Genomic DNA, 24,150 nt, shown 5'->3' on the forward strand with positions numbered 1-24,150 from the left:
CAAGGCACTGCCTTGGCGCCCCAGCCCTGATGCAAGGGTGTCCTCCTCCCACCAAAATCCCCTAAGGAGGAGGTCCACAGCAGCTTGCCTGCAGCGCTGCCTCTTGCACCCCAGGCACTTTGGGATGGACACAGAGCCACTGCCTTGCTAAAGGTGGTCGCTTCTTTCCTCCATTTTATTTTATTTTATTTATTTTATTATTTTTTCCTTAACCCTCTCATGAGCAAGAACTTGCTTTGGAGAGCACTGGCCGTACGGTAGCTGCACACGTTCCTGCTGGGTGTCAGGTAGCTGGCAGCCCCCTGTAAGGGGCCAGAAGTTTTGGACTAGCGATAACCACGGTGCATTAGTGCAGAGAGAGTAGCGTCATCTCTGTGGGTCAGAAATGCGGATTTTGGGGAAGGAACGGCCCAGCTCCTTGCCCAGAACTTAGTCTGGCAGGGGCAGGGTCATATTGTCTCTCCCAGGAGCATCAACCATTACCAGAGATGAGAGAGATGAGACAGTGGGCTTGTTTTTCACCTTTGGGGTTTTTTTAAACTGCTCTGAAGGAGCATTCCCTCTCACATAAAAACCCAGGGATATGGAAAGTGTTCCTTTTCCTGTCAGCCACCAGCTGTTTTACACCTTTGAAAAGACAACTGTCCAGAAATTTGATCCTCACTCAGGTTGTGGTCCCAAGTCTGAGAATTTAGCTTTTTTGAGACAGTGACACCACCAGTATTGTTTTCCATCCTTTCCTGTACACAGTCCTGAAAGATATTCTTCAAATCTGGTAATTAAATTCAGAAGATTTAAATACAAAGTGTGTGTGTGGGGGGAATAAATCAGTAGCATCAATCTATAAACCAAGTCTCAAGGTAGCACACAGTCAGTCTTGGACCTTTGGAGTGTCACCACATAAATATTTAATACCCTTTTAAAGCAGCTGATTTAACATGTGAAGTAGACTTAACAATTCCTTCTGCTTCAGCCCCCTCTTCCCCAAACACATTTAAATAAACCGATGTCTTTGTGGCCTCTGCAACCGTAATTCCATGTCTCCTGGGGGCACAAGGTTTAGGTGAAGAATGGAGACCACAGACCCTTTTGGGACGAGGATTAGCTTTAATCTTGAGGTGATTCTTGCAGTTGTAGGACTCGGTGTTCTGGGGAATGTGAGCTGATGGATCATTTCTGATGGGACTCTTATTTTTCCATGAAATACTACCAATGCAAAACAGATTGACCTTGGAGCCCACAGGAGTCAACTTGATGAAGAGCTTAGTTGGAGCTGGAGTGACAATTGGAAGCCAAATGAATCATATCAAGTGTGACCATTACAGGCCTGAAAATGATTCTTAATTAACCACTGATCCTCTGTGGTAGCAAGTTTCCAAAATCTGTGAATCCATAAGGGAACCCGCGAAAATGTACAAGTAGCAATTTACCTAATCTAATAGCTCTGCTGTGCTGCCTCTTTGACAACGCTTTATTTTCCTCTTGTTTCATGCTGTGTTAGGAGAGGTCCTCAGGATCCAGTCGGGTTTGGTGAAACCATTGAGAGGACAGTATTGCCTAATGCGCTATACAGGAGATCTAAACTTGTGCAGGTCCTTACCCATACATTTATTTCCTCCATCCACTTTGGTTTTTCCAGTACTTCCCTTTGAATTGCAATATCCTGTGCAATTTATTTATTATTTTAAAGGTGGCATGGGTGCCTTTGGCTTTTAACACTAACCAAGAAGGTGGTTGTTTCTTATCCAGAGCACTAATTCCATCATAGCGTTGGCCGCGTTAGCTGTGAACTGTAGCTCATGTGTAGTGTTTTGAGGGGAAAGTCATTCATTCTTCTGTGCTCTTTAACAGGCATGTCCAGGCATCCTCCAGCTCCTGATCTCCCTACCTTCTATCCCTTGTCTCCAGGGGGGGTTGGACAGATAACACCACCTCTTGGCTGGTAAGATCTTTTAGCTTCTTTTCACACAAAGGTGCATGTTCTTACCATTCGCTGTTGTTGAGTTAATCACAGCATTTACAAAATAAGAATGTCACTGCAGTAAGAAATTACTACGTTATTTTAGTTGAAAAGATCAAAAAATGTCGATCTTTGAAATGAACTGAATCTGGTTTTTGAAAACGTACAGAAATTGAAGTGTGTAGATTTCACTTTGAAGCCTATATATTTCTTATGGCTCAGATTTGTGGCTCTTGGCATTTGGAAAGATAACAGAAAACAGCTCTCAAGGAATTACATGTAAATTTTTAATAAACAGAATTGCAATTACTGAGGGGAGGGGAGGTAAGAAGGAACTTTGAAGTGTATGTGTGGGGAAATCTTGAAACTGCACCCAAATGGAGAACAAACTTTTGTAGTCTGCTGCTTTTTACAGTTTCTGTGTGGAGAGGAGCCTCAGTCACTGGGAGATTTTGGTGCTCTTGCTAATACTAGCACTCTCAGGATATCTCTGTGCCACTCAGGGTGTCATTTTCCTTTTGGAGGAAACACGTGGTATTTTCAGAGTAATCGATTTGGCAGGATGCTTCATGTCTGCTTGGGGTAGATAGGTGCTTGCCCTCAGTTCTGTCAGAGCAGGGAATAAGGAAACTCAGCAACAGTTTCAGTGCTTTAGAATCTGGATCTTGACTGGTCTGTGCCCATGGAAACAGCGATGCAGATTTTTTTTTTTTTAATGTGTCTGTGGAAAGGGAACATGATCCAGATTACAACAGGCAGATTAATTAGAGACCAGAAGACAGTAAAATGCTGTATTGCTGGCAAACCTGTGAGGAAGTGCCACATGCCTTTTTGGAACAAATTGTTGTCAGATACCAAACTAAAATGTGGAAGTATCTGACTCTCTATTTTTTTAATTATTTCCCGCCCGCCCCCCAATTCGTTGCTGCTTGGCTGACTCCCTACCTCCACCACCACCAGGCAGTTCCTGGCATCCGTTTTGCAGATGTGGTCAATCACTTCTTCTGAATGGTTTCTCAATTCAGAGGCTGGGGGGAGGGAGGAGGGAAAAGAGAAAGAAGAGGAGAGACAAGATCGGATCTTGTAAGGCTTGGGGATGTGTTCAGCGGCACTCACCGACAGCAGGACATACCCAGCTGTCCCTTATGCTATATGGCTTCCAGCTGCCTTCCGTGCTGTAGTGCTGCCGAAACTTCCTCCACCTTTTTTTTCCCCCCTTCCCTTTGAGCACTGCTCATTTCCAGTAACGTACTCCCAAGTGTGAAACCTGTATCCTGAACCTTAAAAGGCCAATTTCCCTTTTTTTCCCCTCTGAAAGCTGATCTGCCAGTCAATAAGTAACTGAGTTTGAGTAGGATTGATGCGTGCGGTGGCCTTCTGGGCTGGTTCAGGTATTTGAGCTGAACTGGTATTTGTTTGCAATACCATAGCATGCTACTTCAGGGTGTTAATTGTAGTTGCGACCTGAACTGTTGCAAACTGAAAGTAACCAAAATGTAGTCATGATGATAAAAACTAGAGAGTCCAAATGACAGGCTGGTGACAAAATATTCTGTATGTGTGGGAGTATAAAGGAGGAAAGAATTTCACACAAGCTTCTCTTACTGGATTGCAAAGTTTGAACTTTAAGTAGTTAAGATGGACTTGTGTTGCTGTGGGCTTTTTTTTTATCAAATAAACTTATACTTTCTTAGAAAAGCTGGCCACTTGCACCTCACTATAGAAGATGCAAATGGAGTGAGTCTCCTAAGATTTTAAAGACTTAAAAAAAACTGTTCAAAAGGTTTTCTAGCTTGATAATTCAGTCTGGTGTTCTTGTGCTGACCTACAGTAGAACTATTTGGAATAAATTGCCTCTTTTCTAAGAGCTAGTTAACCAAATCTGATTCCAGTGCTTTTAAAACTAGGTGAGAGAGGGACAGAGATAGGGGAGTGTGCATGCGTGTGTGTGTGTGTGTGTGTGCGTGCACGTGTGCTTTGGGGAAGGAAGGCTATTTGTTTTGCATTCCTCCCCAGTGGAAACCTAGACTGGGAATCTTTCAATAGCAAGGGAGAAAGTCGAAAGCATTCAAGTATTTGTTAGCTTTGAATACAGCAGAACTCTTGAAAGTTTTACCTATTACTATTTATTTGTGCCTAGTACTGAGTTCCCATCAAGTGCTTTTAACTCTAGAGTAACTATTGAATACCATATCGTATGATTGATGGGTTCCTTTCTTCTGTGACCTCAGGCAAGGTCAGCCTGTATATCCCATCTCGAGTGGATTCAGGCAGCCCTATCCATCCTCACTCTCAGTCGACCCTTCCATGTCCAGGTAGGTGTAGGAGGTGAATGACTGACTGGGGAGTAACTGCTGGCATTAGAGGGCAAGTTGCTCTTCTGCTTGCATCTTGGTCTGCCTTTGCTTGCTTTTCAGTCAGCTAAAACTTTATGCGTACATTTTTATTTAACTTATTTGTGTATGTACAGTTTGCCTGGATCCCACACTGGTCTCATTCAGCATTTTCTTGGCAGTCTCTGAAGTATTGCAATTAGGAGTGCCAGTGAATTGTCAACAACTAATTGAGCTGTTTCATCTGAAATGAGTCGTTAGTTCATTTCTAGATGCAACATGCGGTGTGCATCCTTGGGTTTTGCTCATGCAAGTATGCAACCAGGTGGATTGTCACTCTAGTCTGCGTTCTCTAGTTCTAATTTCAAAGTTGTTGGTAATTAGTCTTGAATCATGTAGGTATCATTCTGTGTGGAAACTTGCTCGCAAGTAGGTATTTCATAGCCCAGAGCCACTAATGGCAAGGGATGCCAGCACAGTGTATTTGTACTGGTGTGTGAATCAGGCACTGTGTCTTTATGTCTAAGTGCTAGCAAGCAATGCTAATTGAGACTTGGCCATGACACACTCCAGACCTCCTCTCCTCTGCTTTTGCACTCTAAAGACAGCTTCTGCATCCTGTGCTTGGTGTACACAAGGTTGCAATATACTATTCCTGGGTATTTTTTGTGTGACCTGTAGAAGACACATCCTCTTGCACGGGGATTTAAGACAGGTCACTTGTTAAGTGGTGGGTCCTCTTGCCTCTATTTGTGTGGGCTCTTTTGGATTATCGCTGTCCCTTCACGTCTTTACAGGGGATTGATAAGCATGTGCCTGTCAGGGTGATTGGGAAGAAACCCCATTCTTTCTCTATAATAAAATTACCTGATCTGGTTACGGGGCTTTGTGTTTGCTTTATTTTGATGGCATGAAGGAAAAGGACAAGGGGACTAGGGAATGGAGAAAGCAGAGGTTGGATGCGATTCCTTAACCAGCACTCATTTAGAAAACTTTTGGAGCATGAGCTTGCTTTTTATGTTAATGGTACTGTCCACCAGTTCAAAATAAAGCGTGCAGGGTTTTCTGCTGCACTTGAGCTTGCAATGCTCAGCACATTGAAGATCCGTCTCAGCGATCCTTGAGGATGACCTGAGTTAGTAGGGTGGGATGATTGAGTTAGTGGTACTTTGGTTTGCTTTTCCATTTTCCTTCTTGTACAGATGAAAGGAAGGTTTATTTAGGACAAAAGTCTTTCTCTCTGTCTTCCCTCCCCCCCTTTCTTCCAGGATGCAGGTTAGGGTTTTTTTTAAAATTTATTTGTATTTTAAGCATTTGAGGGAAGAATAGTGAGTTAAAGTGAAGTTATGTTAAAATCTTCTAGCTTAAGTACCTGGAAAAGTAAGAGATTCCTTAGAAAGCCCTAAGGGACTCCCTGAAAAGACTCTTCTTTTATTTTGTTTCTGCATGGCAGTTCCCTCCTTTGCATTGGCTGGTGGTGGATATTTTAAGAATGTTTATATCTTGGTGTGGAAATAGAGTTTTTGGTTAAGAAATGTGTATTTTTATTGCTAGTCAGTGCAACAGTACAACCATTAAATGTTTCTTGTGTGCATTGCTAAAACTGTTTGCCTGAAAGGTAATAAAATAACTTCTTTACAACCAAAATGTTGACTGATTTGTTTGTTTGTTTGTTTTTCTTGAATAAATGGGCTACAATGCACAAATCTTAGCCAAATATTTTTCATGCACTTTCAAAGAATTGTCTTCCATTGCAAGCTTCGTAGTGTTTGCATTCTTGGGGCATCCTGCTGCTGTCATACATGTTTGATGCCTGTCTTCAGTAGTGTTACAGACTTTCCTTTGTTTTCTCTTTTAGGTTTTCGCATCACATGATTCCTGGTCCTCCAGGCCCTCACACAACTGGAATCCCTCACCCAGCTATTGTAACACCTCAAGTAAAACAAGAACATCCACACAACGACAGTGAGCTAATGCATGTGTGAGTCTGCCTTTCTGCACTAGCCCTGAATCTATAAATGTTTGAGAACTAACTCTGTCTGAAGAAGAGTCAAGGAGGTTAAAAAAAAAAAAAAGGAAGTGCCTTTCATGACCTCTTTGAATTTTAACTCTTCTCCTGTAACTAAAACAGGACATATGGGCTACTGTTTGGGAAGAGTAATGAGACATGAAGCCATTTTTCATTCCAGTCCAGCACTTTTTAGCTATCGGCAACAGTCATCTTGATTCAGACATTATCATGGACCTGTCTATTTGTGAATGTTGCTTGAGTGTGAACTCATTAACTTCTGCCGGAAAAGGTCTTAACTGCAAAATTTACTAGTAAAAAGCATCCTTATTGCTTAGTACTTGAAGGCCAAAAGGCCTAAGAAAGAAGTGGATGAGGAGCTATCCTCCTGCCTGTAGTGGTGGTCTTCTAGGGTACTATGGATAGCCTTTCAAAAAGAGAATTGACACAAGTGATTAATTTGGAGCAGATTCACAGATCAAATTTTATTTGCTAGAGAATGTTAACCTGACATCCTCCCCGAGTATAAAATTAAGTCAGTTCTCTGAAAAGGTACAAAAGTGGATGGGACGTGACTGCTGAAATTCTCATTCTTACTACTTAAATGCTATTGTAACCACAGGTTGGTAATTTTCCATTGGGGTTTTTTTAGGCTGAAGGTAAATGGATGCTCTTTTTCCCCTCCTTTCCCTTTCCCCCACCACGTTTTAGGAAGCCTCAGCATGAACAGAGAAAAGAACAAGAGCCAAAAAGACCTCATATTAAGAAACCTCTGAATGCTTTCATGTTGTACATGAAAGAAATGAGAGCGAACGTTGTAGCAGAGTGTACTCTGAAAGAAAGCGCAGCTATCAACCAGATTCTTGGCAGAAGGGTACGTACAGGAGAGTGTGTGTGTACTCACGTGTGCTGCTAATTTGTGTGTGTTTCCCTTTAGTTGGGTGTGATGGCTCACTTTCTGCTTGAGGTGCTAACTAATGTGCAACTATCAAATTAGCTATAGAAGATAAAACATGAAACTAAAAATAAAAGCAGTATCTTGATTTTCTTTTTTCAGCATTAGCAACATCATCAAATTGGTGTCTGTTCCACTCATGTCATGGTGTCAGCACTTCAGGTGTGAAATACCCTCATTCACACATGGAAAGAGCATTCAAATCACCTTCTGGGTCCTCCCTTAGGCTGGTCTCCATCAAAGCAGGAGGGGATCATTCAAAGATGAACACTGGATGCCAGTGAAGATGGAACTCAAAAGTGAATATAAAATGGTCCAACTGTAAAGTCACATAGGTTGGAAGAGACCTGTGGAGGTCATTGAGCCCAGCACCTGCTCAAAGCAGGTCCAATTACATCAGGTTGCTCAGGGACTTGTCCAGTCAAGTTTTGAATGTCTCTAAACTCACCAGCTGAGTACTGATGATCCCAGTACACATCCCAGAGCCTTGCTGAGAGCCATTTGCTTCTGTGGCATTGTAGGCGTGTTTTGTTCTTTCCATGCTCCAAAAAAAAAAATTCGCAGGCCAACCCACAATTACAGACTTCATGTTCACTGTCAGTATTCTTCCAAGGGAAAGCAGCAGAAGTAAATGCCCATTTTGACCTCGACTGTCCTGGAAACGAGAGAAGGGACGACTTTTGTAGCAATCTGAGTTTGAGTAGGGATTATTCAAATCTCCTTGCTCCGTGAACCTCTCTTCTTGACCACTGACTAAGTCAGTATTGACAGGCGCTGCAACTCTCTGAAAACCCTGTGTTTTTAAGTGGGAAATCAGTACAAGACCATACTGCTACTTCTCTGTTACAATCTGAAGACTTCCCCTCTCTCCTCCCCTCCCTACCTCTGCCTCAAACTGAGCAGAAATCCATTGGTGCTTGTCCCAGTTCCTGCAGCCTTCTGCCTTTTCTCTGATGTTCTTGTTACCTCCTCTTAGAGGGCATCTCGGTGCTTGCCTTTTCCATTCTTAAATGCAAGTCTCTAGGATCATGTTTTCATTCTCACTCCCTCGGTAATAGATCTTAGTTGCTTAGTATGTCAGCCTTGTTTTCTCTGCCTGAATGAGGGCAGTGGCTTATTTATCTCCATTTTGGTAATGAATCAAGCCTCAGTGCTCCACCGGCTGCTTTTTCCACAGCTTGGACTCCTCTTTTCAAGTTACTGTTTTTTGTGAAAGTACCTCAACTTCCATTTTCACTGTGGTACAAACAATGCACGAGTTATCCAGTATAATTGCTTGGAGATTAATTATCACCAAATGTTTTGCATTCAGTCACCCTAGTCACTATTTACGGTATCTACAGGAACCACCTGTGTTCTCAAGAGCTGACGCTTTGTGTGATGCTGGGCTCTCTGATGCCACGGCATAATGTTCACTACCTTCCAGTTTTGGAAGGCACGTGTGGAGTTTGAGAGTTGCAAATAGGCTGAACTGCTGTGCTCTCAGTAACACATCGAACTTGCCAAGTCAAGACAGACAAGCCCTTTAGTTCACATCTTCTGATGTGTAACAAAACGACATATGAAATCATACAAATATGATCTGATCTGAAATCCTAGTTCTTTAAGTTGTTCTTGCATGAGTGTCTTAATGATTTTGTGTCTGTCTTTTTTTTTAATATTGTCTTCCCTCGCTCCCCCATGCATGTTGTCAAAAGTCAAACAAGAAGACACGTCTAATGCTGCAGCAGTGGAACCTGATTCTAAATAAAAGGCCTTTACTCTTTTTGGTTCAGGTCGATGATAGGTGTTTCAACACAAACAAAATGATTAGGTACTGATGTAACTGGTGCCTTTTCAAATGTGCAGGTTGTGAGGGATTTTTTTTGTTTTTTTTTTTTTTAAAAGAAGATAAAAGCCGGAAGTTTATCCTTACTTGGCTACAGAGGTCAACTCATGTAATTTGGAAGGCTACAGTTCTGTGGTTTCTGTATCTTGGAAACTTTTTGCAGTTGCCATTTTCTTCTATTACAACAAGAAGAAATCAGAAAGCGTGTACCTTGAAGCTCAATACTTAGAGGTTGATCTTGGAACAGGAGCCGGCTGGTGCCCAGAAAGCCCTCTGCGCTGGCATTGAGAAACTGTGTGTAGCTGCTGCTTAAAACCAAGACAGCAAACCCTTCTGTGCTGGGGAGCTCGCTGCCCTATAAAAGCAGCACGAAACCTTTCTGTTTTGTCAGGAGCTAAAGGGTGGGGGTTTGTTGTTGGTTTTGGGGGGGCTTTTTTTGTTTTTTTTTAAAGTAGTGTTGGGAGGGCATGGTTCTATGAGCACATTATTTGGTGAGCCCTGTTTCCATAAATGATTTTTGTCTTTCTCAAGGCACTTGGCATTTGCAGAGCTGACAAATGCCTGAAAGGTGGTTAATAAACACAGGTGTTTGTAATTGCTAATGAATTTCATTTTTGCAGTGGGGAAGGACTGAATCAAAGTCACAAAAACACTTGCTCATGTCATCTGTTGCCTAGGCATGAGTTATTTCTTAGTCTAATGCTGTGTTTATTTTGTTTGCAGTGGCATGCTCTCTCCCGTGAAGAACAAGCAAAATATTATGAACTAGCTCGTAAAGAAAGGCAGCTACACATGCAGCTTTATCCAGGCTGGTCTGCAAGAGACAACTACGTAAGTCTTGACTTGACCTCACTTGAAGGTTCTTTTCAAATTAACTTCCTTTATCTAACTTTTTTTTTTCCTTCCTTCTTTTTAACTTGCGGAAAGTTCTGGATGGAGGGATGGCGAACAAACATGTAACATAAGCCTTATATTTGTTTGCACTTCAGGCATCCAGAAAACTTGAGATTTTGTTACTGTTGTTGAGATGCTTCTTACGAAGGTCACAGTTTTTGAGGGGAAAAAAATAGCATGGAAAGTTTTTTTTCTATGACAATCATCAATACTGCCTGAAAGCTTATGTTCTACTGTAGAGCTGTGAATTTCCCATAAATTTCTAACTGATCACTTGCTATCCATAAATCTTCTTTAGACCTGAGCAAAAAATGTGTGTCTCTCTTTCAAGAGAACTGAAAGCCCAGGGGTCTTAATGCAAACTGAACTTTAGCTGAAAGTAATTCAGAATAGTCCATCTCTGAAATAAAGCCTGCAAAATTTGTGTAAGTAAACTTCATGGTAGATTCTGCTTTTATACGGTTCGGTGAAGCTAAGAAGTTTTCTTACAATTCTGCTTATTTTATAATTAAATATCAAAAAGTGTTAATAGCACATTGCACAGCTTGCACTTCACAATTATACTATTGTTCTGACAATGAGCTGTCAGTGTAGTCGTATGTTATGTTACAAAACTCACAAGCTGCAATCCTGAGCGACTGATCCTAGCCTGAGATCTGGGCTACTTTCCGTCCCCCCATCAGCTGTGGCATTATTTACTGTGATAGGAAGTGTACGTGCTATATCTGGCTCAGTTTTCCATCTGTATTGGATGGACAGTAGTGTTTCTCTACTTCAGGGACGTCCTGTGGACATTAAAGAGTATGAGGCACCTAGATACAGTGTTAACAGAAACTGTAGAAGTACCTGACATTAGCAATCCAGCGCAGCTACTGTTCAGCTTAAACAAAATTTTCATTGTAAGCTAGAGTCTCTTAGGGAGATCTTTGGCACAGAAGGCATTGACACAGAAACTACATGATCATCTCTGAAGCACATGTCTTGGTCTTGCTAACATCCATGCCCAGTTTTGTAAGCACAGACACTACTGTAAGCCCTAGCAGCTTGTTTCTGCCTGTTTTATACAGTCATCTTTCCTAGCAGATGAGCTGTCATGACCTTACGCAGCTAGGGTTTATTTCCAGTAACCAGACCGTGTCTACAGAGCTGTCTTGGAGTATACCTGGGAACAAATAGGCCTTAGTGATATACTCCCTGAAAACAAGGGGATTTCAATTGTTTTGAACTTACTTGCTGGAAAGTCAAACCACTTTGGAGCCTTGTAAGGTCACGTTGACTGGGCGTCAGCCTTCAAGATTGTCCTGTGATGCTCAGTCATTTTGACTTTGAGAACCTGATGTGTTTTGCCACAGCCTACTGCCATACAGCACAAACAGTGGACCTGCGGTTTCTTAAATGCCTCGATAGACATTTGGAACGTGTAAGGTGGCACATATGAATTCTCTCTTTGATGTGTTTCCAACCTACATCCTGTGTGGAAGTATAGCTCTGACATACTCCAGTCCTATGTGTTACAAGGGAGAACTCTGCAAGCTTCCTCTTGCAGTCCTTCTCTCTGCCTGTCCAGGAATGCACGCGTTTGTTGCAGTGGTGGTGAGAAAGGTCATCATAGTAGATCACAGTTTATCACTGAAACCTTTTCATATATATGTCATCTTTTTTTTTTTTTTTTCTTTTTTTCCCCTTCATTTTTTCTAACTTGAGCAGTCAAAAAATGAAATGGTATTCATTTAGCACAGGTATTACTGCAGTGTTTTGAGAGTTGGAAGTGACTTAGGGGTGACTCTTCTGTTTCACATGGCAGAATTTCACAAAATAGTACAATTAAAAAATAAGTACCACTTGGTTTTAATTCTTCTATTTTGGTTTGCATGGTTATTCAGGATTTCAGAATTTTCAAGAAAATGTTAAGCATTGCTATTCAACTGTTGGCAGTCTCTGTGCTTTTTGTTGTGTTTTTGTTACTGACACCCAAAGTAGTCTTGCAAAGTTGTGTGATAGTCACAAGAAGCACACTGTTTTCATAATGTGATGGTGTCTGTGTGTGCTGGAGTTGTCAGAAACTACCTCATTTGGGAATGCTGACAACTAGTTTTCAGCCTAGCCTTTTCCTCCTGTTCCTCCGCTCCTGGTATCTCATAGACGGATCTCAGATCAGCTTTCAGTATGTTTTAGCACTTGAAGTCAGCATGCCATAGAGAATAAAACATAATTTTCCTCGCATGACTTTTCCATGTTAACCTCTGCACTAATGCAGAAGCATTGCCCTGGTGCCTAAGAGATAAAGGACATCGCTGTGAATTTCCCAGAGCCCCTGAAATCTGCTTTCCAACTTCTAGTCTTGGGCCCATCTTTGGGAGCTGACTCACAAGGCATTGCCTGGCCCAGTTGCCAGCCTCAGAATAAATAAGGATAGGAGCTTAAGAGTCAGGCAAGCCCACACTGTCAGAGCAGACTGGAGACCACTTAAATTCATCTGCCGTAGCTTCACCGTAGCCTGTATTCGGGGCCCTCGCTTTGCTGTCCATCGGTGGGCAAGGCAGTGGTATGAGGTGGTTTCTTACATCACCTGCCGTCCATCCCGTCGCCTTGCAGAGCAAGCTAACAGAAAGACGTGTCCCTCCACCTCAGCCCTTCCAGTTTGTGGCCACTGAGCATGGCACGGTCTGCGCCGGGACACGCGGCGGCGGCTGCCAGCCGTGCTGAGTGGGGACACCCCTGGCTGCGGGGCAGAAGGATGGACAGCGGGCTGCAGTCCCGCTTACAGCAACTGCACCAAGGTTTGCCAGAGCTCATCTGTTTGAGCCTGTCCTGGCAGCTTGAAGGCTTCTTTAAAATATAAATGGGTATGACCTTTTTTTTTTTTTAAACAGCAACAAAAAAGCTCTGACTGACAATGCAGGACAATAAAGAGAAGTCATATGGAGGAATATCAAAGTGGTAATTAGGGCGATGCAAGATGATTGAGGTTTAAAATTGTGGGTCTGTACTGACCTTTTGTTTCCTGAAAGACTGTGCGAACTGGGAGCTGTGGCCTTTTCCATAGATGGGGGTGCGGGAGAAGGCCGAGTGTGTGGGTTGGCACGATGAGCCTGCGCCGGCACGCTGGTGCCAGTGTGGTGTCCAAGAAAGACAGCTGCCTGACGTCCATTTCTGTCCTGCACCTCGGTCACGTTAAGGGTGCTCTGCTGTACAGCAGTCTGCTATTTGATTATTGCACAGCGCGTTCTCTGGGCACAGCCATACGAGACTTGGCTTTCTATTAAGGTACAAGCGTTATCAGAACAGTTTTACTTGGCTGGTTTGTACCCTGGGGACAAGTCATGGTCGTCCTAGGTACTTTCAACACCCTGTCTGCTGTTGCCATGTATGAGAGTGTAAGTATCTGAATGTGTGAAGAGTTCTTGTAAGAGCCATAAATTATGATATCAACATATGTGTCATCAGATTATTAAGCGTGAGAAGTCTTTTAGATGCTTGCGGCGGCCAGTGTTAGTTGAAAAACTGCCAGAAATTGTAATTCCATGTGGATATAAAAATGTGTATTACTCATGTGCATATTTATCCATGGATGCTGAGAGCAAACCTTGTTACCATTGAAACAGTTGGAAGTGGGTTAGAAAATGCTTTAGCTACCCCCAAAACAATTGGGGTTTTTTCCGAACCGCTTTCTCAGTGTTCAGATGGTTTTTGTTTCTATGCTGTGAGGTGGGGGAGTGACAAAAAAAGTTTTGTGCATGTAACGGTCTGGTAAAATTGCCTATATTTCAGGGGAAGAAAAAGAAGAGGAAGAGAGAAAAGTTGCAGGAATCAGCATCAGGTAGGCCATGACCAACTCTTACTTACCATTCACCTCAGGAATATTTTAGAAACCAGGGCTTGCGCTATTTAATTTTTACATGCTTTTCTCTAACACTTGCTTCTGATAGATGTTTTAAGATACTTCACTTTGAATGCAAGCTTGTGAAAATGCACACAATACATGTCTCCTTTCCCTTACACCTTTCCGTACAGCAGTCCTCACTGCATCAACATCTTTGGCTGAACTTACGCATTGCTACAATCACTGTCCTGCTTTACCTTTGCTTTTCTCCTGAATCAATGTTGTATCATCCTTAGATTTAACTATGACTCAAATACCGTGTGGGATTATTGGACACTGGAAACTTCACGCTGACCTTTTTGTAGCCACTGTATTTTTTATTGCTGTATTTTACATTTCTGTGTACACTAACAGCTGTCTAGTAGGTTGGCTAAAAGCATCAGTGAGGTCTCCTCTTTGCCTGTAAAAAATATTCAGAGAAACACCCTGTTTTCCCCCACAAAAATGGCTGGTATAAGAACCATAAAAAAATCAAACAACAAAACCAAAAACACGCCAAAAAAATCCATGTAATATTGTAGCAAACAAACTTATTTGGAATGTGCAAAAACACTGTAACAGAAATTTGTTAAAGGAAAACAATCTTCTACAGGTACAGGCCCCAGAATGACAGCTGCCTACATCTGAAGCATGGTAAGAACATCTCTAAAGCTTTCCTGATGATAAAACTGAATTGTAAAATAAGCTTTCTGATAAATTTTATGCAATAATATGAATTTAGCAAAAATTGCAGAAGTATCATATCCCAAAGCTAATGTTACTTTGACTACTGATGGTTTTTATACCGGCTATCTATTAGGTGTTCACCATTTCACTTCTTAACCTTAATATTTTCAAATTGACCATACCTCACTGACTCGCTGCAAGTCTGCCTGTGGAGTGCAGGGATGGGTTTATTAAGCAGTGCAAACCCTCCCAGCCAGCAGACTGTCACAATTCATAAGAGCAGGTTAGAAGCTGGCTTCGGAGTACATTTTATGTGCTGACATCTACAAGATGCTGGCTGGGTACACTTTTAAAAAACGTATTCACCTGTATACTAACAAAACTTCTGCTAGGAAAATGGGACTGTATTTCAGTTATATCGAGAATTTCTCCCTGGACTGTACAGTGGTATTTTGTGTGTGGTACGGGTTGGTTTTTTTTGTTGTTGTATTTCCAGCGTGTGTTTTCTCTCTTCGTATCATATCATCTGCACAGAAGGTGGAATGACTAGTGATTACACATATCCAATAACACCATCTAGCCTGCTTGTGAGTGCACGTGGTACCACAGTGAGATCCTCATTTCTCAGTGTTTGTGTTGGAAGGCTGGTCCTTCTCTTCCTCTCAGTGTGACACATTTTCTAGTAGGAATGGCATTCATTTGACATAATAGTTGTTTCTACACTGTCTAAAAAAGAGCACTTTCTAAACTTACCTGTGCATCATAACTGAAGTGGGCTCTTTATCCCCTCTCCCTCCACCTTGCTGGGCCGCACGATCCCCTTAGCACTCAGAGTGGTCAGCAAAATGGCCTCCTGTGGGCCCTCCGCTCTGCTTGGACTTTCAGCCAGAGAAAACTCAGTTAAGTTTGCTCTGTGCAGTGTCAGTCATCAGTCAGTCAGCATGATTCAAGCCTCTTCTGCAGTTATGCCATTATGCTGGTTAGTCTAAACTTGGTCGGGTTTCAGACTGTGGGGGGCGGTTTAAAGCTGAAGTAAAGTGAAAAGGCAAAATGCGTGCTCTTTTTTCCTTCCTGCTAAGCAAAAGTTTTTCAGGCAAGCAGACAGTCTTGCCCTTTGCAGTATGCCTGAGTCATGCTGATTTTAGACGTGGATTGCAGCATTTGGGTCCTGTAGCCAACACAACAAATGTAGCTGATCATTAGTTACAGTGACTGCCGTAAGTATTACACCTTTTAAAAAAAAAAAAAGCAAGTGCTTTAACCTTGAGTTTTAGAATTGATATTTCAGCTTGGTTGCCCAGGTCCATGACTGTTGTATTTTTCCCTTTGATGTTAACGCAGTACCAGTAAGCAAACCACACATAATTTTATCTGAATTGACGGGGAGCACTCGATTGGGATCAGAATACAACTAAGGTTCAAGTGACAGTTAAAAACCGGGGGATATTTGGTTTCTTGGATGCCTTACAATCTAAGGATGACTGCCTTGCCTACACTGAACTACTTTTGTTGGAGTTTCTCTGTTTGCATTTTCCATAGCAGACGATGAGTTGCAATAGAAGAGGGTGAATGTTCTGAGTATGTGGGTTTTCTCTCTTTGCCTTTTACCCCTACACCCCTTCCTTCCTTCCCCTTAAGCTCTGTAATGGTGTGGAAACTGTTGGTAATAATACCTGTCTCTCTGTCCTCATGCAATTTATAACACAGAGTATGAGAACAGTAGGTATCTTCTTCCATTGAAGGGGGAGTATGCTGTTGACTCCATATATGCGCATGTAGGCAGCCTCACTAAATGTTGCGTGCCGGGCGAATGCTCTCCACTGGAGACGTACAGATCTGCTCTAGCTGGAAGTAAATGCACAGAATGATTTAGGGAACCTGAATCAGCCAGACTTCAAAGTAAACTTCTGAAGGTTAAGACTCTTGCCCTTTGCAAGCCTAATCCAAAGAATGTTTTGCCCACAAGCATAATATCTTACCAGGCCCACAGCAGAGCTGTTGTAGTCTTTAATGGATGGAGATAATAAGTTTGGGAATGCCTTTCAGTGAGTGCCGCAAAGAGCTCTTGAAGACAGGAAAACACTAGCTTTCTTGCTCGTACGGATGGTGTAGCAAAGAGGGGGAAGGAGGGTGGGAGGTCTGGGAAGGAGACAAGCGTTCTGTTATCTGAGAAGAATCAGAAATGAGTAGGTGGCAAGACCAAAGAAAGAATCTCGAGATCAGCACAAAGGAGATCAGCCAGGGCTGTAATTATGGTGATGTAAGTGAGAAGGATGAAATGGTGGGAGGGTTGTATGGTGGGATGTTCAGAGGAAAGTAACGGAAGAGACATGCAAACAGAAATGATTTAAGATACTGTGAAAGTTTTGGGTGTGGTTTTTTTTGTCCTTGAACACTTCAGCATGTAACTGATCTTTAAGGTGGACCTCTAACCTGCTTTTTGCCTTGGACATCATTTGAGCAGTGAAGTCAAGGTGGTAGCATTAAGTTTCTCCTCTTCCCAGGGTTGTACACAGCAGCAGGCTTCTTATGGCTTCACTGCTTAGGATTTAGGTGAGTTCCACGATCTCCTCCAGCCTGCTGAATGGCCAATTTGTAAAACACTTAGAGTGCTTCAGGAATACAGTGAGCTGGCACTCCAGTCTTTGCTAAATTGTCCTGGGATACTCCGAAGCATGTCGCCATTCTTTTAAGAGTTGTGGAACTGTCCCCAGGCAGGATTTTGTTTTCAGTTGACATGGCCCAACAGAATGCTTGAAATAACTTTTATTTGTTGAAGAAATAACTCGTATTTATTCTCTCCTTTTGAAATCAACCGAGAGTGGCGTAAGACCTCATAATACTAAAAATGAGTTTGGAAGAGGCCAGGAGGGAAGGGGAAATGAGGAAAGCTAAGATTAAGGACAATGTAGAGATCGTCTCTTGAGCACCTTTCAGAGAGCTGGGTGTTTTCTTGTTGCTTTAAGCACCGCCTTCTAGAAGACTTGTAAATGGAAGCAATTCTGTGTCAGAAGTGGAGATTCCTGGTTTCCTATCTGGTTTGACTTTTTGAAGCAAAACAAGCTGATTTTTAGCATCTCGTTAATATTTTTTAATCAGCAAGGAAATAGAAGGTTACTAGCAAAAATTTCTCCTGATTGTTCTGCAATGTGGAAATAGTTAACTTCTTATGACTTGCTGCGTACGGTAATTGTAAAAGGCACATCATTTGACATATGGCAGGATGCAATTGGGAAGTCCTCACAAGCTACGTAATTTAACATTGTGTTTTGGCATATCTTCAAGGGCTAAAAAGAATGATAGAGAAGCTTAATAGACATTTGAAAACCTGTGAGAAGTGTATTTGTGGCTTGCAAATTCCATGACAATTAGCATTTAGATTAGCAAAGCTTTAAAAAATTAGAAAAATTGACTAATACTGATTTACAATCAGAAGCACTTAAAAGGATCAGAGTAAGACTGTTTAACTTTAAACAATGAATTATCTATAACCTTTCAAACTTCCTACATGGAAATTAGAGCCAAACTTTGGTGCAGAAGTGATTTTTGGATAGTGTTGTAACAAACTATGACTGGATTGTCTTCTCCTTATTACTCAGAAATAAAACGGAGTGAGGCTGTGAAAGCAGACTATAAAGTGGACCAATCTACAGCCAGAATACTGTGGAAAAAGAACCATCTGATGACTGTGGTCATGGTTGACCATGGGTTTCTGGCCTGCATCCTAGAAGGGAGATGCAAAGAGGATGTGGTACTTTGCTTTGAGGCACATGTTTTCTAACCTGGCTTGTCCAGTGCTCTTGAACTTGCTGCTGGAGTAGTTGAAAATGAAGCAAACGCTCCACCCCTTTCCATACCCCTTGACTGCTCAGAAGCTTTAAACAGCCTGGGGGATTTGTGCAGAAGTTAGTGCATGTGAGAATTTGTGTGGTGATGGTTGTGCAGAGAAATGTCCTGATTTGCTTTAAAAATATGTTTCCTGTGTGACCCATGCTTCCTGTTCCCTGTTTTGCCTATGAACAGTGGCCTTCAGCATAGGCAAGAGGGACAGAATGAACAGAAGAGAATTCGCTGGATTGAAACATTTATATTATTGAATACTTTGCTTAACTTCAGCCTTTTTCAGATAGGCATAGAAATTTCCAATGACAAAGGGTATAGCCCTCGGACACATTCCCTCCTGCAACTTAATTCTGACCTGACACTGAACTTGCCGGGGTGAAAGGTAGAAAACCTCCTCTCTTTCAGGCTCTGTGACATCAAGAGAAACGTCAAAAGAGCAAACCTGAAGAAAAGCTGCCTCCTGTTTAGGTGGCAGGTACAGAAGGGCACTGACACCTGCTGGGAGAGATGCAGCAGAGCAGACCGAGTGCCCCAATTTCCTTTTACCAACCTGGCGGAGGAGCCCTGTGAAGTGCAGGAGGGAAGGAAGGAAGGGTATAAAAGCTATTTTGGGTGCAGGGACACTGTGAGGGATAAGGGTAAGACAGGGTAGGGGCCAAGCATAGGTTTTCTAAATAATAAACCAGCAGAACACTTTGAACTAGACAATCAGCATAGATACAGGATTAGGGAAACAAGAAAATTCTGTAAGTATTTACAAAACCTTAGTTTTTGCAACCAAAGGGTGTAGCACGGTCAGCTGTGAAGTTGACCTTCAGCATTTCATGTTTTGAACTGATACTGACAAAGGGCAAAAGTAGATAATTCAGCAGGTGAATGTCCAGCACTTGTTTTTATTTTGTCAGAGGTGCTCAAGTTGCATCTGTGAAGTTAGAGATGCCTAATGAAGTTTGAACTCGGCCACATTTACAAGTGATTAAACACCCCCCCCCCCATATCGTTTCACGTCTGAGGTGTTAGCAGTAGAAGGCTTGAGCTAGAATGAAGGAACAGTGGGATGACTATTGTTCTAACTCTTCCTGAGGGATAAGGTGGGGACAGGGAGTTAACGTCTGGTGCACCATTCTTCTCTGGACTAAACCGATATGTTTTAGTGGATTTAGTAAACTCCCCACCAGATTGAGAGTTCTAAGGTCATGAGCAAAACTCTGTAGAAACAAACTGTTTCATAAAGAAAACATAAGATTTTGAAATGTGGTTTCATTCCCAATTGGAAGAAAACCTCAGCATTTTAGTGTTCATCTCAGGTCTGTATTGCATTTTCATTTTTTAGTATATTTACATGAAAAATTTCAAAATGAGAAATTGATACCATATTCCCCAACAGCTAGAAAGCAAATTGTTATGACATTGTCAAAGTCTCTCCCATTTGTTTCAGGAGACTAAGCTTGGGTGAAATGTCCTCTAATTTCAACGGAATTGTATTCAAATGCTATTCTGTCAAACCTTAGCAAACTTCAGCACTGAGTTTTGTTTCTGTCTGCCTCTGACTTTTAGAGATTATGACTGGATTGAAGAGGTCTTCTGATATACATGAATGCAAAACCAGCCATCCTGAGGACAAAAAAAAACCAAACAAAACGAAACCAAAAAGCCTAAATTTGACGTTGCAAAAGTCACTGCTAATAGAGCCAACCTTCTCATAGCAGTCGGTTCCTTAATCCTCTACTTTAAGACTTTTTATGCAAGTCATCTTTTAAATCTCTGATCCTTTACCTGCTTGTTAAGACTGTACCATATAAACAAATTTGAAAGTGTGCAGATTGGAAAGCTGTACAAGGAGGGAAGCTCACAGCAGGGCCAGCTGAAGCACCACCGTCTAGCCAGTTAAATGTGAGACTGGCAACCCGTTAGACAGTATGTGTTTTAGTCTGACCTTGCAGGACACCAGTGTTCTGCCATTGGTTCCAGCAATGGAAGCAAATGTTGGAAGCATTTGTGCAGTGAAGGTGTCATTGGCACTGGGGGCTAGTGTGTGAGCAGGGTTAGATGGAATGAGGGAAATGGTACCAGCAACCATCTCTCTGAATTAATGTTCTTGCCACGGGCATCAGTAGAGTGGAATCAGGGGGTAAAAGAACTAAGGAGACTTAACTGGGCAAAGAGACTCCCATTTCTGCAGTTGCTTCTTCCTTGCAAAAGTAAGATACATGTTTCTTCGTTAATATTAAGTTGCATCAGAATTAAATTCAGGAGTTTTGAGAGCCTGCTATCCTTCATCTCTGGGATACCTGAAATTGCAGAAGGTAAAATGTTATTGCCAAAATAACTACATGTAATTAGTTTTATGGTGTGTGCATTTATTTGTCTTGACACTAGGTGAGACCACGTTTTGATGAATAGTTGGGTTTCTTCCCATACACGTGTCTTTTGAGATACACGACAGGAGGCTTGTGTATTTCGGACCAGTAGAGATTTTCTGCTGAGATGACTTAATGGTATCAAAGTGAAGTTGATGCGTTTGAGTTTTCTGTTGGTTTGTGTACTGCTGTCTTACTCTAGTAGTATGGCTCTGTGGATGCATGTGTGTAGAAGAGTTGATGAAGCTCAATATTCAGGTTACATCTGACTTACCTTTGGTTGCATGAAAGCAACTGTGTAAATTATTCCATGTGCTGGAAGATTTAAATGTTGAGATTGTCTTTCAAAGTACAGTGTAAATTCTAACCTATGTTTAATTCTGGCAGAAAAGAAGATATACAAAGGAAACTTTACCTATTATTTCTTTCTTTTGAAAGATTTTCACTTACTACTTTACTAGTACATCATGTCTTTTCTGTTACAGCAGGTGAAAACTAGGGGCACTGAAATTGCTACTTCAGAACAGATGCATCTTTCTTCACAGCTCTCAGTCTATAAAATAAATAATTTTAAAAATAGTATTCTGAATATTTATTATATGCCATAAAGATACAAAAAGGGGACAAGCCTATTTCTTCTTCCCTTGCAGATCAATTTTAGTATATTATTCTTCTTAAGAAGAATAATAATAAGCTGCTAGAGACAGCTGTCTAGAGGTAATCTGTTTTTTATTATAAACATAGACCCTCTCTCTCTTCCCACCTCCAACAGGAAAAACATGTTGTGGGTCTTCCTGTACGATCATTTTAAAGATTGTAGTGCAGGGATAGAGCTTCTAGTTTCATGCTGCCTACACTGGGGGCCTTTGATAAGAGCCACACCTGCTTTGGCATCACTGACTTCAGCTGCACAAAGCGGGAGCCCTAAAATACCTGGGCGTTCCCCATGCCGACACTGACCTGCTCTGGAAGAGGTCGCTGACTCATGGAGGGGGGAAGGCATTCCTGCTCTTCACCTAACGCATCTAGCTTAGGCCAAACTCAGAGGACAGAAGTTAGGACACCAGGCTCTACCTGTAGTCAATGGAGAAGTATTTTCAGGGTTAGCTGCTTGAGGGCATCTAAAACACCTATGGATAATTTGTTACTGGAGACTTGGTTCACAGTTACCAGCAAGGGGCTGACACTAACAGGAGCAAGGGGGAAAAAAAACCAAGCCAAAATTACCACTGACATGGCTTCAACATGGCAGTACCTGTTACAGTGTTAGGGTACAATTTTGATGTAATTTCTTTGGCAACAAAAGGCAGCTTAAAAGGTTTCCTCTGCTGCCTGCTGGTATCCCGCTCTTGCAGAGAGGGCTTTTTCCTGTGTCCCGTAGGTCCCTCCATCCATGTGCTGTAACAGCCTGTGGGACCCTGCAGCAAATTGGGTTACTAAAATAACTGGGGTTTTGCTGGGAGGTGGTTTTTTTGTTGTTGTTTAGAAACAACAAAGGTTGTGGAGTGTTTGTTTTTGTTTGCCCAGAACATTTCAAGGATCTGGTTTAGGCTAACCCCACAAACCATGGCACAGCTGGGCAGGAAGAGGAGCAGACTGCAACGCCGGCATCGATCTTGCTTGCGCCTGAAACTCTCTCCAGCTCTGCTGCTAAAGAAAATACAAAGGGGCTTCACAAACAGCATGAACCTTTCCGATAAATAATGACCTGGTTTTGCATACCCGAGTTTCTGGAGTATTGGATAAACCCTGGCAGTAAGTCGAACATGTTCATTTTGGACTTCAAAAGAAAATGACAGTTTCAGCTGCGGGGTCCCTGAGTTTGCCATGTTGTCTGAAGTACTGGATTAAAAGCCAGGTTTGGAGACTGACTTTTTTTTTTTTTTTTTTAAATACATATAACTGCTGTTATATGTTGTCTTGTCTCTTCTTACAACTGTATGAAAACAACCTATGGTGGGGAAAGGTGTAGAAAAAAAGTACCTGGTTTAAAATTTTTACTTTTTCTTGCTTTCTGTTAAGGATTAGCTATGTCTTTTACTCTGTACCTACTCCTGTACCAACCCAGACACTCTTGACTTTCTTCCATAACCTCTTCCGATTAGCATGACCTCGATGAAGCTGCATAATCCTCTCCCTTGTTCTAGCAAAATGGAGATCAGTTAAAGACTAGAGGAGGAGAAGGCCCTTGCAGACCCACCCTTCAATCCATCTCGTTCCCAAGCGTGGGGAGGACTTCTGATCCCCCTCTGATGCTCTTGCCCTCAAGCCACTGAGCCCAGGCTTGTTAGGAGGCTTTAGTTTCACCGCAGTGATTCCTGACATACAGTTTTATCACTTAAGTAGTAAGGCTTTTCTTTTTACACTGAATTACTTTTGAATTTTATTTGTTTCTTACTCGAGGTGGGGTTTTTTTTTTTCCTTTCCTCCTGCAGTCAGATGTATACTGCAAATGGCACAGACAGTACCTCCTATTGTGGCTCGGGCTCAAGACTTCACATATGTAAAATGTGACTTGCAGCACTTTCTTTGAAGCCTAACCACAGCCAGGGAGCTGTAATTGCAGTCTTTGATTGCGCCGACTTCACTTGTGGATTGGGCTTTGCTAGGGCATGCCTCGCTTGGCGAGACTTCAGCTACAGCCCCCCAGTGAAGCCTTAGATGTGGGAAGTCTTCAGTCTCCTTAGCACATGCCTGTGGTTTCTTGAAAAGAATCCTGATTTGACCTGTTTTATATCTGTAAGGCAACACCATCGTCATTCGTATGTTTTAGGTATTATTTGGTTTATCAGCAGTAGAAGCAATTTCCAGCATGTAGCCTTAATGTGCAGCTGGGGAAAGGCTGGGTTCTAGATGCTGTTTTCAGAATAGCTACTGTGTAATTTGCTGTACTGCAGTATTCGCATAAAAAATAAAAATATTTGGGGCTTCGCTGTGCCTGACCCCCTTGCAGAATTACAGCAGTATCTGCAGCCTCTCTATTGGAGCGGGGGATAATTAGGTGCCGAGAGGGGCTATGGAAAGGAGGCGGGCGCTGCGAAAACTGCGTTTGGATTGAGAAAGAAGCAATGGCCGCTGTTTGAAAAAGCTGAGGGCCAGAGCAAGGCCGCGGTCGTTATTTTAACCTCCTGACTTCAAAGACAGCTTGCTGGTAAGGGAAGGGGGGAGGAGGCACGGAACCATCTCAACAGAAGAGCATTTCATTTCCTTCAGTGAAGTAGACATTCCTGGCTGCTAATGGGGAGTAGCTCTGAATCACAGCACTTGTATCAGACTGCTGTGAACTACTGGCCTGGCGCCTCAAGGCCATTCCTCAACAGGAAGCTGAATGTTTTCATGTAAGACTGAGAGGAAAACCTTCCCAGGAAGAGCAACCTGGACCAAACCTTTGAAAATCTGGGATGAAAAGGCACAAAATAA

The 24,150-nt window shown here is 42.2% G+C and overlaps 1 protein-coding gene across 5 annotated transcripts in view; it reads left to right on the top strand.

Moving 5' to 3' along the window:
- Positions 1-24,150, top strand: part of LEF1 (lymphoid enhancer binding factor 1) — a 70,676-nt gene that overhangs the window by 43,963 nt on the left and 2,563 nt on the right. For 2 of the 5 annotated variants that reach the window (XM_049815405.1, XM_049815404.1), the window contains 6 exons: positions 1,852-1,942; positions 4,192-4,275; positions 6,152-6,274; positions 7,013-7,175; positions 9,808-9,915; positions 13,750-13,798. In XM_049815405.1, coding sequence (XP_049671362.1) covers positions 1,852-1,942; positions 4,192-4,275; positions 6,152-6,274; positions 7,013-7,175; positions 9,808-9,915; positions 13,750-13,798 — 618 coding nt within the window. Of the gene's footprint in view, positions 1-1,851; positions 1,943-4,191; positions 4,276-6,151; positions 6,275-7,012; positions 7,176-9,807; positions 9,916-13,749; positions 13,799-14,453; positions 14,495-24,150 lie in introns of all 5 variants that reach the window. The other 3 variants (XM_049815406.1, XM_049815408.1, XM_049815407.1) reach the window with 3 other exon arrangements.

This window comes from Accipiter gentilis, chromosome 12, assembly GCF_929443795.1.
Source record: "Accipiter gentilis chromosome 12, bAccGen1.1, whole genome shotgun sequence".
Taxonomy (NCBI): Eukaryota; Metazoa; Chordata; class Aves; order Accipitriformes; family Accipitridae; genus Astur; species Astur gentilis.